The sequence below is a fragment of the Tetrahymena thermophila genome (assembly GCF_000189635.1).
Source record: "Tetrahymena thermophila SB210 genomic scaffold scf_8254600, whole genome shotgun sequence".
Taxonomy (NCBI): domain Eukaryota; phylum Ciliophora; class Oligohymenophorea; order Hymenostomatida; family Tetrahymenidae; genus Tetrahymena; species Tetrahymena thermophila.
Window position 1 is genome coordinate 1 of NW_002476370.1, and position 14151 is coordinate 14151.

The 14151-nt window shown below is 25.0% G+C and overlaps 4 protein-coding genes across 4 annotated transcripts; 3 read left to right on the top strand and 1 right to left on the bottom strand. All coding sequences in view use genetic code 6, as the record gives it.

The window, feature by feature from the left end:
• Positions 1-1765: 1765 nt before the first annotated feature.
• Positions 1766-4586, top strand: TTHERM_00277070 (kinase domain protein; the record flags this gene model as incomplete). Its single annotated transcript, XM_001018067.2, has 3 exons — positions 1766-2471; positions 3184-3932; positions 4326-4586. 3 exons carry the CDS (start codon positions 1766-1768, stop codon positions 4584-4586), a joined length of 1716 nt encoding a protein of 571 aa, XP_001018067.2.
• A 1412-nt stretch (positions 4587-5998) lies between these two features.
• TTHERM_000277079 (transmembrane protein, putative) lies at positions 5999-6427 on the top strand (the record flags this gene model as incomplete). The annotated part of the gene is made up of 1 exon (XM_012798125.1): positions 5999-6427. One exon carries the CDS (start codon positions 5999-6001, stop codon positions 6425-6427), a length of 429 nt encoding a protein of 142 aa, XP_012653579.1.
• Positions 6428-8317: 1890 nt separating this feature from the next.
• TTHERM_000277089 (transmembrane protein, putative) lies at positions 8318-8866 on the top strand (the record flags this gene model as incomplete). The annotated part of the gene is made up of 1 exon (XM_012798126.1): positions 8318-8866. The coding sequence occupies one exon, from the start codon at positions 8318-8320 to the stop codon at positions 8864-8866; it is 549 nt and encodes a 182-aa protein (XP_012653580.1).
• A 1035-nt stretch (positions 8867-9901) lies between these two features.
• Positions 9902-14029, bottom strand: TTHERM_00277100 (cyclic nucleotide-binding domain protein; the record flags this gene model as incomplete). The annotated part of the gene is made up of 5 exons (XM_001018070.2): positions 9902-12802; positions 13007-13147; positions 13205-13638; positions 13742-13810; positions 13903-14029. 5 exons carry the CDS (start codon positions 14027-14029, stop codon positions 9902-9904), a joined length of 3672 nt encoding a protein of 1223 aa, XP_001018070.2.
• Between the last annotated feature and the right edge of the window lie 122 nt (positions 14030-14151).

Consider the following 14151-nt stretch of genomic DNA (forward strand, 5'->3'; position numbering starts at 1 on the left):
CCCAACCCCAACCCCAACCCCAACCCCAACCCCAACCCCAACCCCAACCCCAACCCCAACCCCAACCCCAACCCCAACCCCAACCCCAACCCCAACCCCAACCCCAACCCCAACCCCAACCCCAACCCCAACCCCAACCCCAACCCCAACCCCAACCCCAACCCCAACCCCAACCCCAACCCCAACCCCAACCCCAACCCCAACCCCAACCCCAACCCCAACCCCAACCCCAACCCCAACCCCAACCCCAACCCCAACCCCAACCCCAACCCCAACCCCAACCCCAACCCCAACCCCAACCCCAACCCCAACCCCAACCCCAACCCCAACCCCAACCCCAACCCCAACCCCAACCCCAACCCCAACCCCAACCCCAACCCCAACCCCAACCCCAACCCCAACCCCAACCCCAACCCCAACCCCAACCCCAACCCCAACCCCAACCCCAACCCCAACCCCAACCCCAACCCCAACCCCAACCCCAACCCCAACCCCAACCCCAACCCCAACCCCAACCCCAACCCCAACCCCAACCCCAACCCCAACCCCAACCCCAACCCCAACCCCAACCCCAATTTAATTTAATTCATAAAAATATATGAGTTATACATTAAAAGTTATGAAGATTAAAAATATTTGTTATATTGCTTTATATTGCTATTGATTATTCTTTTTTAATCAATAATTCAGATTTAAATCAAAAAAATTAAGGCAGTATCATTTGATATAATTTAAGTAGTACTAAAACTTAAAATTATGCTAAAATAAATCAAAAAAAGTAAAACTTTAAAATAAATTTTTAAAAATAAAAAAATAAAACATAAAAATTCATTCTTAAATAAATAATTTTTTAATACAATTTAGAATTGATTTTATTTTTTAATTGATTTTATAACAATTAATTAGATGAAATAATAAGAAATAAATGTTATATTAAAATTTTTACACTATTATTAGGAGAATGTGGTATAAAATTAGCTTCAAAAATACAATTTTATTCTATTACTTTTATTACTGTTTTACTTTGAGATAAAATATAGATTTATTAAATAGCCAAAATATAAATTCGTAAAGCTTGAAATATATATTTTAAAATTTATGAAATTGTGATTGATTAACTTCACTTCACGTTCATAAAGATATTTAATACTCAAATAAAAATAGTGTAAAGAAATAATTTAGAAATAGTTTTAATTTAAAAAATACCAATATCTTTCTATACTTTTTGTTATTAATTAATTTTTTTTTGAAATGTTACTGGAAAATTATATGGCAAGTTAAGTTGATTATAAACATTTGAAATGTTAGCAAAAATTATTAATACGAAAAGATGTTTTAATTTTAGTATAATCTATTAATAATGAAATTTGTTAAATAATTTTATAGAATTTTATAAGAATTTCCTATTTTTCTATTTTATTTATTAAATGCAACTTAAGAGGAGCTTTTTATATATCTATTTGTACATTCTTATCAATATTTTATTTATGTCCATTTTATAGTTTGTTTGCTATAAATTCATTTAATCATTCATCATTTTGCATAGAAAATATATTCATTACCTATGAAGTGAATAAATCTTACTGGGCATATTATGGTTCTAATAAAAATGTATTGGGTGATAGCATTATTAATATTTATAAAATAATTAATTAATTAATAATAATTAAATTTTAAGTATAGGATATTCATTGTTTCAAGCATTTTGAAATAAAGCCATAACTTATAGTAAAAAAAAATAAATAATATATAAACTAGCATTCAAATGGGTTGCGTTACCAGCAAGACAAACGATAATGCTATTTCTAGGAAGAAACCAGAAAAGGTTATTACAAACAAGAGAAAGATAGAAGATAATACTTCATCTTTTTGGGATACTCAAAGCTAAAACAACGGATTGCAACAAAACACAGATAAGGATGAATGCACAATATCATCAATAGAGAATATTTATTACTACTACAAGTTCTTGAAAAAACTGGGAAATGGTGCATTCGGTTCAGTGATGCTAGCTTAGTAAACAAAACCACCTTTTAACAAAGTTGCCATTAAAATTATAGATAAAAAGAGTGTGAAAGGAACTCCTTCTTTTTATCTTAAAAGAGAAGTAGATATAATTAAATAATTAGATCATCCTAATATTTGCAGATTCTTAGAGACTTATATGGATAAAGACCATATTTATCTCGTTATGGAATATCTATCAGGAGGTACCCTAAGAGATAAGTTTATCAATAAGGAGGAACTAACAGAATACTAAATTTCATAAGTCATGCAAAAATTATTTTATGCAATCAATTATCTGCATACTCGTAATATAGTTCATAGAGATTTAAAGCTAGAAAATGTTGTTTATACTTCAACTGATGAAAATGCGGAGATAAAAATTATTGATTTTGGTCTTTCTAAGAAGCTTAATGTCCGCTCTTCAAGAAAGAGACATACAAAGGTTGGCTCTGCATATTATATGGGTAAAAAATTCATACATACATTTTTGATTTTATCAAAAGGAAACTTAGTATTACTAATTTTATAATTGATTACAAGTATGGATAATGAATGAAAGGATATAAAAATATAAAATGAAGGAGTTATTCATAATGGATTTGCAAAAAAATAAACAACAATAAAATAAATCAATTAATATTTGTTTTGAAGCAAAAAATCATTCAGAAATAGAAATGAAATTAAATGAAATTATTCAAGTAATACTTGAATTATACTTTTATTATTAAAATTTTACACATAAGTAAAGGGTTTGATTTAAAAAAAAAATAGTAATGTTTTATAATAATAATAACTAAATTTGGTCCATCGCATTCAAATTTATTTCTTTTATATCAAAGATATAAACCAAGCTTATTAGTTTTCCAAATACTAGAATCAACTCATCTGATCAATAAATAAATTTTTATTTTCTATCATACTAAAATTAAATAGTATAAGCTTATGTTGATGAAATAAAATTGAAGATACCAGTTAAATAGTTTTCAAAAAATAATATTTTTTTTTACAAGAATACTAACTTTTTCATTTTTTTTGCTAAAGAAATAAATAAATTTCCCCACTAACTTTTATGAATTATAAAAAATAAAGATTTATAAATAGAATTGGGTGGTATTTTCAATTTCAAATTAATTAAATTAGCTCGCAGATTTATTTTATTTTTAAATATATATAAAGCTCCTGAAGTTTTGTTGCATGAAAAATACGAGCGTGAGTGCGATATGTGGTCATTAGGTGTTATGATGTACTTTTTGTTAAGTAGAGAACTTCCTTTTGAAGATTTAGATTAAATTGAGTAAGGTAAATTCAACTTTGATGCGCCTGTATGGAATTATGTAAGTGATGAGGCTAAAGATATGATTCGTAATATTCTTCTAGTAAATACTAAAAAGCGTTTGAAATTAAGCTAAGCACTAGACCACAAATGGTTCTAGATGATGAATAAACTAAAACAAAATAATGAAAAACCAAAAAATCTTCCAGTACCCCATAGGAGCTATACGCAGCTAGTTGAGAAATTGGTGCAGTTTAGAATGGAAAATTAATTTAGAAGAGAAGTTCTCATGATTATGGTTAAGAGAATTAGCCCAAACGAAAATATTACTCCTAAAAACCTATTTCGCAATATCGATAAAGACTAAAATGGTGTTATCACTGCTGATGAACTCAGACTTTGTTTATACGAATTAGGATATAAAGACATACAAAATGTTGACTAGCTCTTGCATAAAATATGTGGGAATAATAAGCAAGAAAACCTTTCACTTAAGCAAGGAGTGTAGGAAACTAACTATATAAACTATAGTGAATTTATAGCAGCCACTCTTGATGAATCTACTTACCTCAACAAAACTAAGTTATAGCAAATTTTCCACTATTTGAATTCCACAGAAACTGGATATATCACACAAGAAGATCTAAAAGATGTAATAAAATTCTATTTGAATTAAAATATAAATATTAAATAGCATAAAGATTAATAACAAACATACTATTTTTAAATAAATATAATCAATTACACTATTTCCACATTTTTTTAGCTATAAAAATCCTATCATTTATAAATATCAAAGATATAATTTTTCTGATAAAAGTAATTTGAAAATCTTTTGATTTTTCTATTTGAATTGCTATTAATCTACATAAAATATACACTTGAATGATTGAGTGTATAAGCAAAGATATTTTATTAAAATATAATTTAAATTAGCAATTCCACTAGATCTTACTACTTACACCTCTAGTCTAATTAATATTTTTAATAACAAACTTTTCATAGAGAATTATTTTTTTAATAATAATAAATGTAATTAAAATAGATTATGGCCAGAGAAGGAAGAAAGTTATCAGAAAATAAAATGAAAGAAATTTAGCTTGAAATGGAAGAATTTTGCAGCGAAGCAGGCAAACTAAACTTTGATGATTTTTGTAAAGCAATGGGATTTGAATAATTTAAAACATAGCTAGAGCTAATAGAAGGAAACGAAATTCATTTATCTCACTCAGCTAGATCTATTCCAGGTGAAAAGGATGTAGAATTACCAAAAAAAAGTATTCCTGTTTTGCCTTTGCAAATCTGAATTAGGAGTACTTTTCTTTAATACTCACTACATGCCTCTTTTATTTAAAATGCACTCATTCATTACAAAATTTCTTTATTTTAAATTAATTAAGTCATTGATTGATTCATTCATTCAATATTTGACCCAAACATCTAAAATAGTGAAATAATATTTCTAATTAACGAATGAGTTAGTAATAATAATAAAATTTATTAGCAAACATACTTATAATAGTTAAAAGATTCTTTCTTATATTTATATTTTAACCAATAATATGTATATATATTTATATAGTAAAATATATTAATTTATTTTTGTTAGTTTTTGAATTTTTGGAATCTAATTATTCTCTCAAATCCCCCATATTTATTTTTAATATTATAAAGTAATTATAATACTAACATCTTCTGTAAATCCTTATTAACTAAGATATTATTAAATTGAAAAATTTTTAGACTTTTCAGGTAATCAAATCCTATTGTTTGAATTGCAATTTCTTTTAACCTGAAGATTACAGCATAATTATTTATAAAACTAAAAAAATATTTTAAATGTACCTACTTCAATAAAGTAATTCAGAGTACTACTATTAAAATAATATAAATAATTTCATTAAGAAAAAAAAATAATTATTGAGGGTTATTAATAACTAATTATAAAAAAAAATAGAGATATTATTTTTCAAATATAAAAATCAACAGAACTTGATATGGTTTTAAAAAAAATATATATCATAATAAATTTAAATAGAAAATTTATTTATTAAAGATTAGATAAATAATTTAAATCAAATTTCATTTATTTCTCCATTTTGATCCTTATTTTTTTGTTAATTTTCACATTAAGGATTAGCATCTTCTTCAATAATCATTTAATCATTATTTGTTAAGATGTTATTATTTTATATTTAATCTTAAATTTATTCACTTAAATCTTGTTATTGATCTGGTTATTTACCAGTTTTTTCATGCTGAATGTTAAATTATTTAATACTTTCCACAAGATCACCTGCTTTACTAATGTTATGATCTTAAACCCACTAAGTTTATGATTATTCTTCTTAGATATTTTTCTTATCTTTTGATTGGCTCCCTTCTTCTTCCTTCAACTTTTATAATTTTTATGTTACTTTTATGTCGTTGTATTCTTATATTTGCTTAATTATTTCATCTGTTAACTATCCATCAATAATTTCTATATTTGGATTATCTGAAGCTTTCTTTAATATTTGATCGCAAAGATATATGCAATTTCTTGGATTAAAAATCTCATCACGAGGATGAAAGAGCTATGGGTTGTTTTTTTATTGAAGATTACATGTGACAATTTCATGCAAATAATCCTTAGGAAATTCTTCTAAGGTAAGGTAAGCACCTATCATTCCTCCGACAATTGCAGCATTTGTATCACTATCACCACACAATTTTAATATGTCTTTTAAAAATTCTTTATAAATGTCGTTTTTGAATTACTCAACAGCACCTTATTTCTCAAGACCTGATAAAATATTTAAAGCAACAAAACATTAAGTCAAGGCATGCTTAATCCATCCCATAGAAAGCACAGCATCTTAATATTTAGTTTCATCTATGCAAGACTCCCACCAATCTTTAACGTCTTCATCTTTGCATTCATTTTTGAAATATTTTGTTAGATCTTCAACTACTTCAAAAGCTTTCATACCTTTAATAATATTTGTTACTATTCTCACATATACATATGCTGCTTCAAGTGCTGGCTTAGCGATATGGGTTAAAGTTTATTCTGCATAAACAAATTTACGAATTACTTATTAATCTGTTTATTTAGACAAATATACACACAGAGGAGAGATCCTCATCACACCTCCATTACTTTGAGAGTGACGATTTTGATTCTTAGTAGCTAATCTATTTCTATTAGCCATTAAATTTTATTTGCAATCTTGGCTTGAAGTTTCATAAGTCAATTTGTCTCTTCGAGTTACTCCTAATGCTGCACCAATAGTCATACCTAAATCAAAAGGAGGACTTTATATCCAAAGGCTATAATATTTACTGAATAAATTGCAGTCAAATACATTAGGATCAGAATTTTCAATTAATGCATAACCTAAAGATGTAGCTAGCTCAGTATCATCAGTTGATTGACCAGGAATTAAATTATGTGCTCCTTTTCCTGGCATTTTCATAGCATTATTTAACTCCTCCTCTTCAATAGAATGGGAAAATTCGTTGTAATTTCCTAAATTATCACCACAGTAAGCACCTAAAAGACAGCATAAAGCTCTTTAATCCTATTTTGATCTATTTTTTTAAAAGTCTTCTAAAAGCTTATTTGCTTCTTCTTATGTAATTGTTTTTACCATTTCCTAAATTTAAATGCTTATTATTAATAATTTTAATATTAATATATTTCTTTTTTTTTATTCTTTTAAAATATCTAAAGAGAAAAAATCCCCTCTGATTTCTGATAAAGTATAATTTCTATGATGGCATTTATTTCCTTTTTGTTCAAATATTTTTATTGGATTATTATTTTATTTTTGCTTTTCTAATTTCAAAGTAAAATAAAAGTATTTTTTAATATAATATAATAATATTTATGAAACCAAATTATTTACAAATAAAATTTATTTAAAAATAAATCATATTTGACAATTATAAAATTAAGCTAAATGTGTGATAAATAGAATATTTAAAAAAATATTTAAAAACTCTTTATAAAATAATTATTAAAAATTTAATAATAATTATCTCAAATTAAGGGTACCTACCTATCATCCAATTTAAATAATTTAAAAAGTGTTTAAATCTGAATATCATAATTTCTATTTTGAAAAATAACATTATAAAAGAAAATTCCCTCTAAAATTTTTATAAAATAAATAACATAAATTTAATATTAAAATTATTAAATGAGAATATTATTATTAATATTTTCAGTTAGATAAATCCAAAAAATAATGAAAAAATCTATAAAAATGACTATCTTTCATATTAAATAATTTCAGATAAATATAAGATAACTTAATCTCAAATAGGGTATTATTTGGCAAGTTTGTTATGTTAGTATGAAAACTAGAAATTACTATTTGATATATAAAATTAAATAGATGTGTATTTTTTTAAGTAAAAAAATTTCCATAATTTGTAATGTGTTGAATAAAAAGTTAAAATATTAACTAAAACTTAAAATAATTAATTTTAACTTGATTTAAACTCAAACACGATAACAATAATTAATTTATTATGTACAAAATATTATAAGCATGTAATTTAGTAATAATATAAATGTTATTCAATGAAATTTTAATGCAATTTTTAGTATTTATTATTTATTTATTTTGCTGTTTTTAAATATTATTTACAAAATAGCAGTTAGTTTATTAATAGCATATTATAACATTCACTCATTTTTGTTCTATTAATAATGTTTTTTATATAATTTGACCAAAATTTTATTATTTTTAAATTAATCTATTGTAAAATAGGGTAACTCAAAAGGTAAGCAATTATAACTTTTTAAAGTTAAAACTAATACTAAAGAGTTTTCATTATTAATTAAGTCATTCATTTGCTGCTACTACTTGAAAATTTCACAAAGAATCTATCTCATTCTATTTGATTTTATAAATTTTAAAATAGAATTCAATATGACTTAATTTAAATAGTTATTTATTTATAAAAATTTCATTAAAAGTTTGAAGCACTCATCCATTTTTTCAGTATCTTCAACCATAAAGAATTTATTTTCAATTCTTGTTGCAAATGTCTCGACTAACTTTTGTGGATAATTTTATATATCCTTTTTAAGTAGCATAATTAATTCAATATTAATATCCCTAGAGAATAAACAATCCTCTATACCATTAAACACAAAATATTATAGTTATTTTACTTAATTTTCTTTAACTTATTGTTAGCCAGAAAAATTGTTTGAGTAAATATTTGAAAGATATATTATCATTGCTTTTATAAAATCTTCGTAAAATTAACTACATCTAACATCATCAATGTCACATTTTATTAAGTTAAAGCTTAAATTTAAATTCATACTTTATAATTCTTAAATTCCCTTCTCTACATCAACTTCTTCAATTTCAAAACCAAAAAACTCAGCATCATTTTCTCCATTATATAAAATACCTGCTGAGTGATTATTTCTCTCACTTTCAGAAAAATGGTCTGAGAACATAGAATAAACTTTACGAAGTTGTTAGTCTTCATTTTCTATTGGTTTTGAAATTTGATTTATATTATTATTTATGCAAATTTATTGCTCATCTTTCTTGCTTCTTTAGCTTGTTGGTATTTTGAAATACTCTTCTAATGATAAACCTTCTACTTGATTTTCACTTTTTTGTATTTGCTACTACTGAATAACCTGCTTAGAATTATCAGACATAATTAACTAATTCTGATTCGTCTGCTTTATTTTAGTACTTATTTAGCTTAATTATTACTACTATTAAATATTTTGCTATGGCTGTTTAGATTTTATGATATCATTATTAATTTGAGATTTTCTTTGTTGATTTTGAGTTTATAGTTTATTTTGGTGGCTGCTATGAGTTTATTCTCTATGAGGCTGCTTATTTTAGTTAAGAGACATAGCTTTACCTTATAACACAACAGGTAGTAAATTATCCTACTTGATTACTTATGTGTGAGTTGTGGTAGGTCTAATTTAAAAATTAGTTGGTTTAGAAGCTATTTAATTATTATTGCTATTCAAATTAGATTACTATGAGTTAACTTTGTAGGGATTAAGTATCATTTTTCCAGCGTTTATAAGTTTTTTATTGGGCATCAAATTGCCTAAACCGTTTTTTTGATTTTGATTAATACTTAGCTGATTAATACCTTTTGATATTTAAATTTATTAATTTATTGGTGCTTTTTGGTTCATTTTGATTTTGTAAATAATTTAAATAAATAATTTGCATAATTTCTAAAGTTCTATTAATTTTGTAAAGGATATCAACTAAATCATTCATTATAAATTCGATTAAAAACTATATTATTTATTAATTTGACTAATTTATTACTAATGACTGAGTTTTTTACTTATTTGCCATAAATAATAAAATGGTAAAAATAAAATTCTAAAATTAAGATTTAATCCTAAAAATAGTTAATTTATATATGTTATTAATATATTAGTAACTAACTTACATTTATAATTATGCACATTTTATACTTAATTTAATATGAATTATTAAGGTAATTTTATTTATAAAGTTAGAGATTAATATGAATTATCAAAAATCTTTATTTGATTAACAAATTAATTAAATTGAAATTTTAAAATTTGTTCTTTTTTATTGTTGAATTGAAATAATTTTTTATAAATCAGACTACGGTTTTCTTTAATTTTGTTAGGTCTAGATTATTTAAAAGTTCACTGTTTCCAAAATTTGAAATAAGTCTTTTTTAAAGAACTAATTTTGCCACTGCTGCAGAGGAGGATGAAAGAATTGTGTTATTGTTATGATAATTTAAATTTAAGTTGCAATAGCCCGATCTATTACTGATGCTGTTTTATGATGGAGATTGCTTATTTTGCTTTGAATCTGATTTTCTCTTTTTTTCTAGTCTATCAAAAAATTTATTTGTAATTGAAAAGTGTTGATTTTTTTCATTTTTTTATTATTCTTCTTGGTTTCCCTCATTTTTAATTTATTATGGGATATTTTACTAAATAATAAGAAGCTTTTATGATTATTCTTTAATCCTATCTTTAAATTTTAGGAGATGATTTTATTAGTTCTATTTTAAAATTAAAGATGATTGTGATTCACAGTTAGAATTACTTTGTTGTTGTTATACTTTATCATTCCCTCCTTTTTAATTCTAAGTATATTTAGATAGATCATTGTTCATATTTAAGTATTGCTATGCTGATTAACGTAAAACATTAGATTTTATGTTATATTAAAGAATATTTTTTTGGCTCTATGAATTTCTTTCAGTTTAAGCTTTTTATTGAGGATTATCGGGATTTTAGATGTTTTCAATTTTAGAGCATATTTCAGAGAAATTTAAAAAGCTAACTCCTCTATTTGTGCATGGAGATTGTGAGCGATTAATAAATTTTGTTATTCTTAATGATCTAGAAGTTGTGGAAGGTGTCTAAGGATACTAAATCTAGCTTTTAGAACGTATTGGTAGCTTTAATCTTTCTGTTTATACATCTTACTCTGTGCTTATAAATTAACTTATTGGAAATTATTCTGTTTATGTTTGTTAATTATTCTGTTTTTGATTACTATTTATATTTGAATTTAATGTAGAATTTGTTGTTGGTTCTTATTTCATTTACTAAATTTGAATTGAGCTTAAAGAATTTGCTTTTATTTATTACTATTTTCTAGGAGAGGTGCTTCTTTGTTTTAAAACATAAAATTTTTTCTTTAAATTTGCATTAAAAGGTGTAATATTGCCATTATCTTGACATTAAGAATTATTAAGAGAGCGTTGCTTTAAAGGGGATGTTGGGAGTGATTAATTGCAAGGAAAAATTGTTTGTAATTTGTGAGGAATTTTTACTAATTCATTTTTGTTAGATTATTACTTTTCAATTGTGTCAAAAACCATAGAGCTAAAGGGTGAATTAATTTCTGCAATGGAATTTTAAGTTTAAATAGTGAAAGAAAACATTTTATTTGATCTTGAATCTAATTCTGGCATGGAATTTATTAGGTTATGTTCTTCTTCTCGTTTATTTTATATTAAAGAATTAGCTTAATTGCATAATTAATCTTCTTAAAACCAAACATGATTCTTTTAATTAGTACCAAAATCTGAATTTGTAGAAATCATTTTGATTATTTTTCTTCCAGGGGATTATATAGCTGAGGATTTCTCTGTAGAATCATTAGTGAGTAAATTATATTAATTTTGATTATCATTTAATTTGTCATTCTCAAATTACTCATTTTCATACTAATTCATAGCAGTTTTAGGAAATTAAAAGGCTAAATCAATGGACTGTGATCTAAATTAGCTGAATCTTTAGCTATTTCCTTTCAAAATTTTATTTTTTATTATGTTATTAACTCTTCTTTCACTCTCAGACTAAGCTTCATTGCTGAATCCTTACCTTTAAGGAGAAATAGAAGCAGCTCTTTAAAGGCTTTAAGTTTTATGAGTCCTTTCTTCCTCTTTTTTGCGAGCCATTTCTTCTTCAATCATTTAGACAATACCTCTATGCTTTATGTAATGCCTCATTTAAGCAAAATCTTGAAATGTTTTTTTTGATTTTCCTTCATATTTTTTAAAGTAATTCCTTTTGAGTTCATGATAAAGCTTTTTAACTTAAGGAGTAGTTTCCATAATTTTTGCATCTGTACAGTAAGGTTCTGGAGGTAGCAACATCTCTTTTGGCACTATTTCTTAGTTCACTTTTTCAATTTCATTCTAGAGCCATATACAATCAGATGGCTAAAATATAGCTAGTTTCTATAATTCATTTTAGAATTACTCTTTTTGAGAATCCTTAAAATTACTTTTTTTAATAGTTTCAAGCAAACTCTTATTTGAACAGGGTTAAACTTAATTATTTTAAGCATATTATGAAAATGATGTTGCTGAATTATTTGAAAGTTCTTATTTTTTATTTGATTAAGGTGAGTTTATGCTTTTATTAAGAGAATTATTTCTAACTGGTGAAGGTGAAGAATGTCTATTTGTTTGTTCACCTTAACTTATTATCTAACTGCTATTAATTAGCTCATTTATGTTTGGAATAATTTATTATTACTGTAATTTTTGATTAAGATTTTGTTAATTTTAGTTACCATTTTCCTTTCTATAATTAGATAAATTTAAATTAATATCTGAACCAATCAGCTTTTGTTTTATCAAATCTTTGAAGGATATTTTTTAGGTATTTGAAATGCTACTTTTTTAAGTATTTTACTATAACTCAATTTTAGAATTTTGAGGCACCTCTCTTGGTGTACTTTCTACTTAATTTTAGGTTATTTAAGAGTAAAATTTAGAGAGCTAAGAACCATAAAGCTATTTATGCGCATTTTCTTATTTTTATTAAAATTCTTTCAACTTCTATTCTAATGTTGATAAAATAACTTCTTTGCTACTCTCCTCTTGCATAATATTTGAGATAAAAAAATCTTTAGAAATCTTAATTATTTCGCCTTATTGTGATTCACAATAAATGCTGTATGTCCTATTTTTATTAGCAATGACGTCTTCTTCACCAAATATTTCTTTTTCTCCCCAAATAACTATCTTAATTTATAAAAATAGGTATTAATTTGACTGTAAGCTTTTGACATTTATTGTGAATGGTTATATTTCACTATTACAAAAAATATAAAATGCTTTTGCGGGGGAAATTAACAAGGTTAATAAATTTATAATTTCAAAAGTATAATAAATTTTATATTTAATTACAATTTTACACATTAATTAAAGATTTAGTAAATTATTTACTTTTTGTTACTTGGTACTTGCTTTTTTCTTTTACAATAACTTGTTGATTTACTGTTATTAATTGTTTTGAAATTTTTAATTATCGTCTCTGTCTTACTCTTAATTCATTTGATTGAAGCTGAAATTTATGTATTACTTTACCTAAAGTATCGAAAAAAAAAAATGTGAAATACTAATTTTTCATTAAATGTATTTTACTAAGAATGAGCCTGATTTTATAATATAAACATGATTTGATTCATCACCTTCTTAAAAGACGCAGTTATTTCTTTGAAGTTTTATTTCTATACTATTGCTGTAAATTTGTAGAAGGAGGTTCGAATTGTAATCAGAAAATGCATTGAGAGATGAAAAGAATTTTAAATTTTCCATAATTTATTCTTTCTTGATAGAGCTAAATAATCTTTTTAACTCTTTTCTTTAAATACTTAATAATACACACTCATCGGAAAAACATTTATATTCCCATTTTTAATCGCTTTTAGAGCTCAAACATTACTCTCCAAAGCACTGATTTTCTTATATTTTCTTAATCAACTCAAGTTTTTCCTTTGAATTCTTCTTTTCTTACTCGACATGAAAGACTCCAACTATACCATTTAAGATGCAAAACATCTAAGTGAAACAATCATCTTTTTTTTAATGAGTTTGTTTAACAATAACATAAATAAAAATAGAAATAAATATATTTATTATAAAACAAAAGAATTTATTTATATATATTAATTATATTACTCTTTTTTTGGATAGTTTCGTTCTCTTTGAAGGTAATTTTTTTAGATCTGCTAACAATTTAATTTAACACTATATTTTAAATAAAAAAATAATTCTATATACTGTTAGTCCAAAGCAGGAACTGCTCGAATTAATTTAAAAATATGTATATGGAAATCTACATTTTCTTTATTCGTCGCTTGAAAATTTGTCGAAAAAGGTATAGGCCTTTATTTAATCAAATATTGCTTTGGTCTCCTCTTCAGATCTTTCTTCAAGTGATATAGATTAGATTGACTAATTTTGCATAGTGATAAAAAATTATTTGCATACGCTTTTGTTTTAGAGATTATATACGCTTTTTGTAGTGGGATTCATGGGATAATTTGGCTCGATGAAGTAATTTTGTATGACCTCAGGTTGAAAAAAAG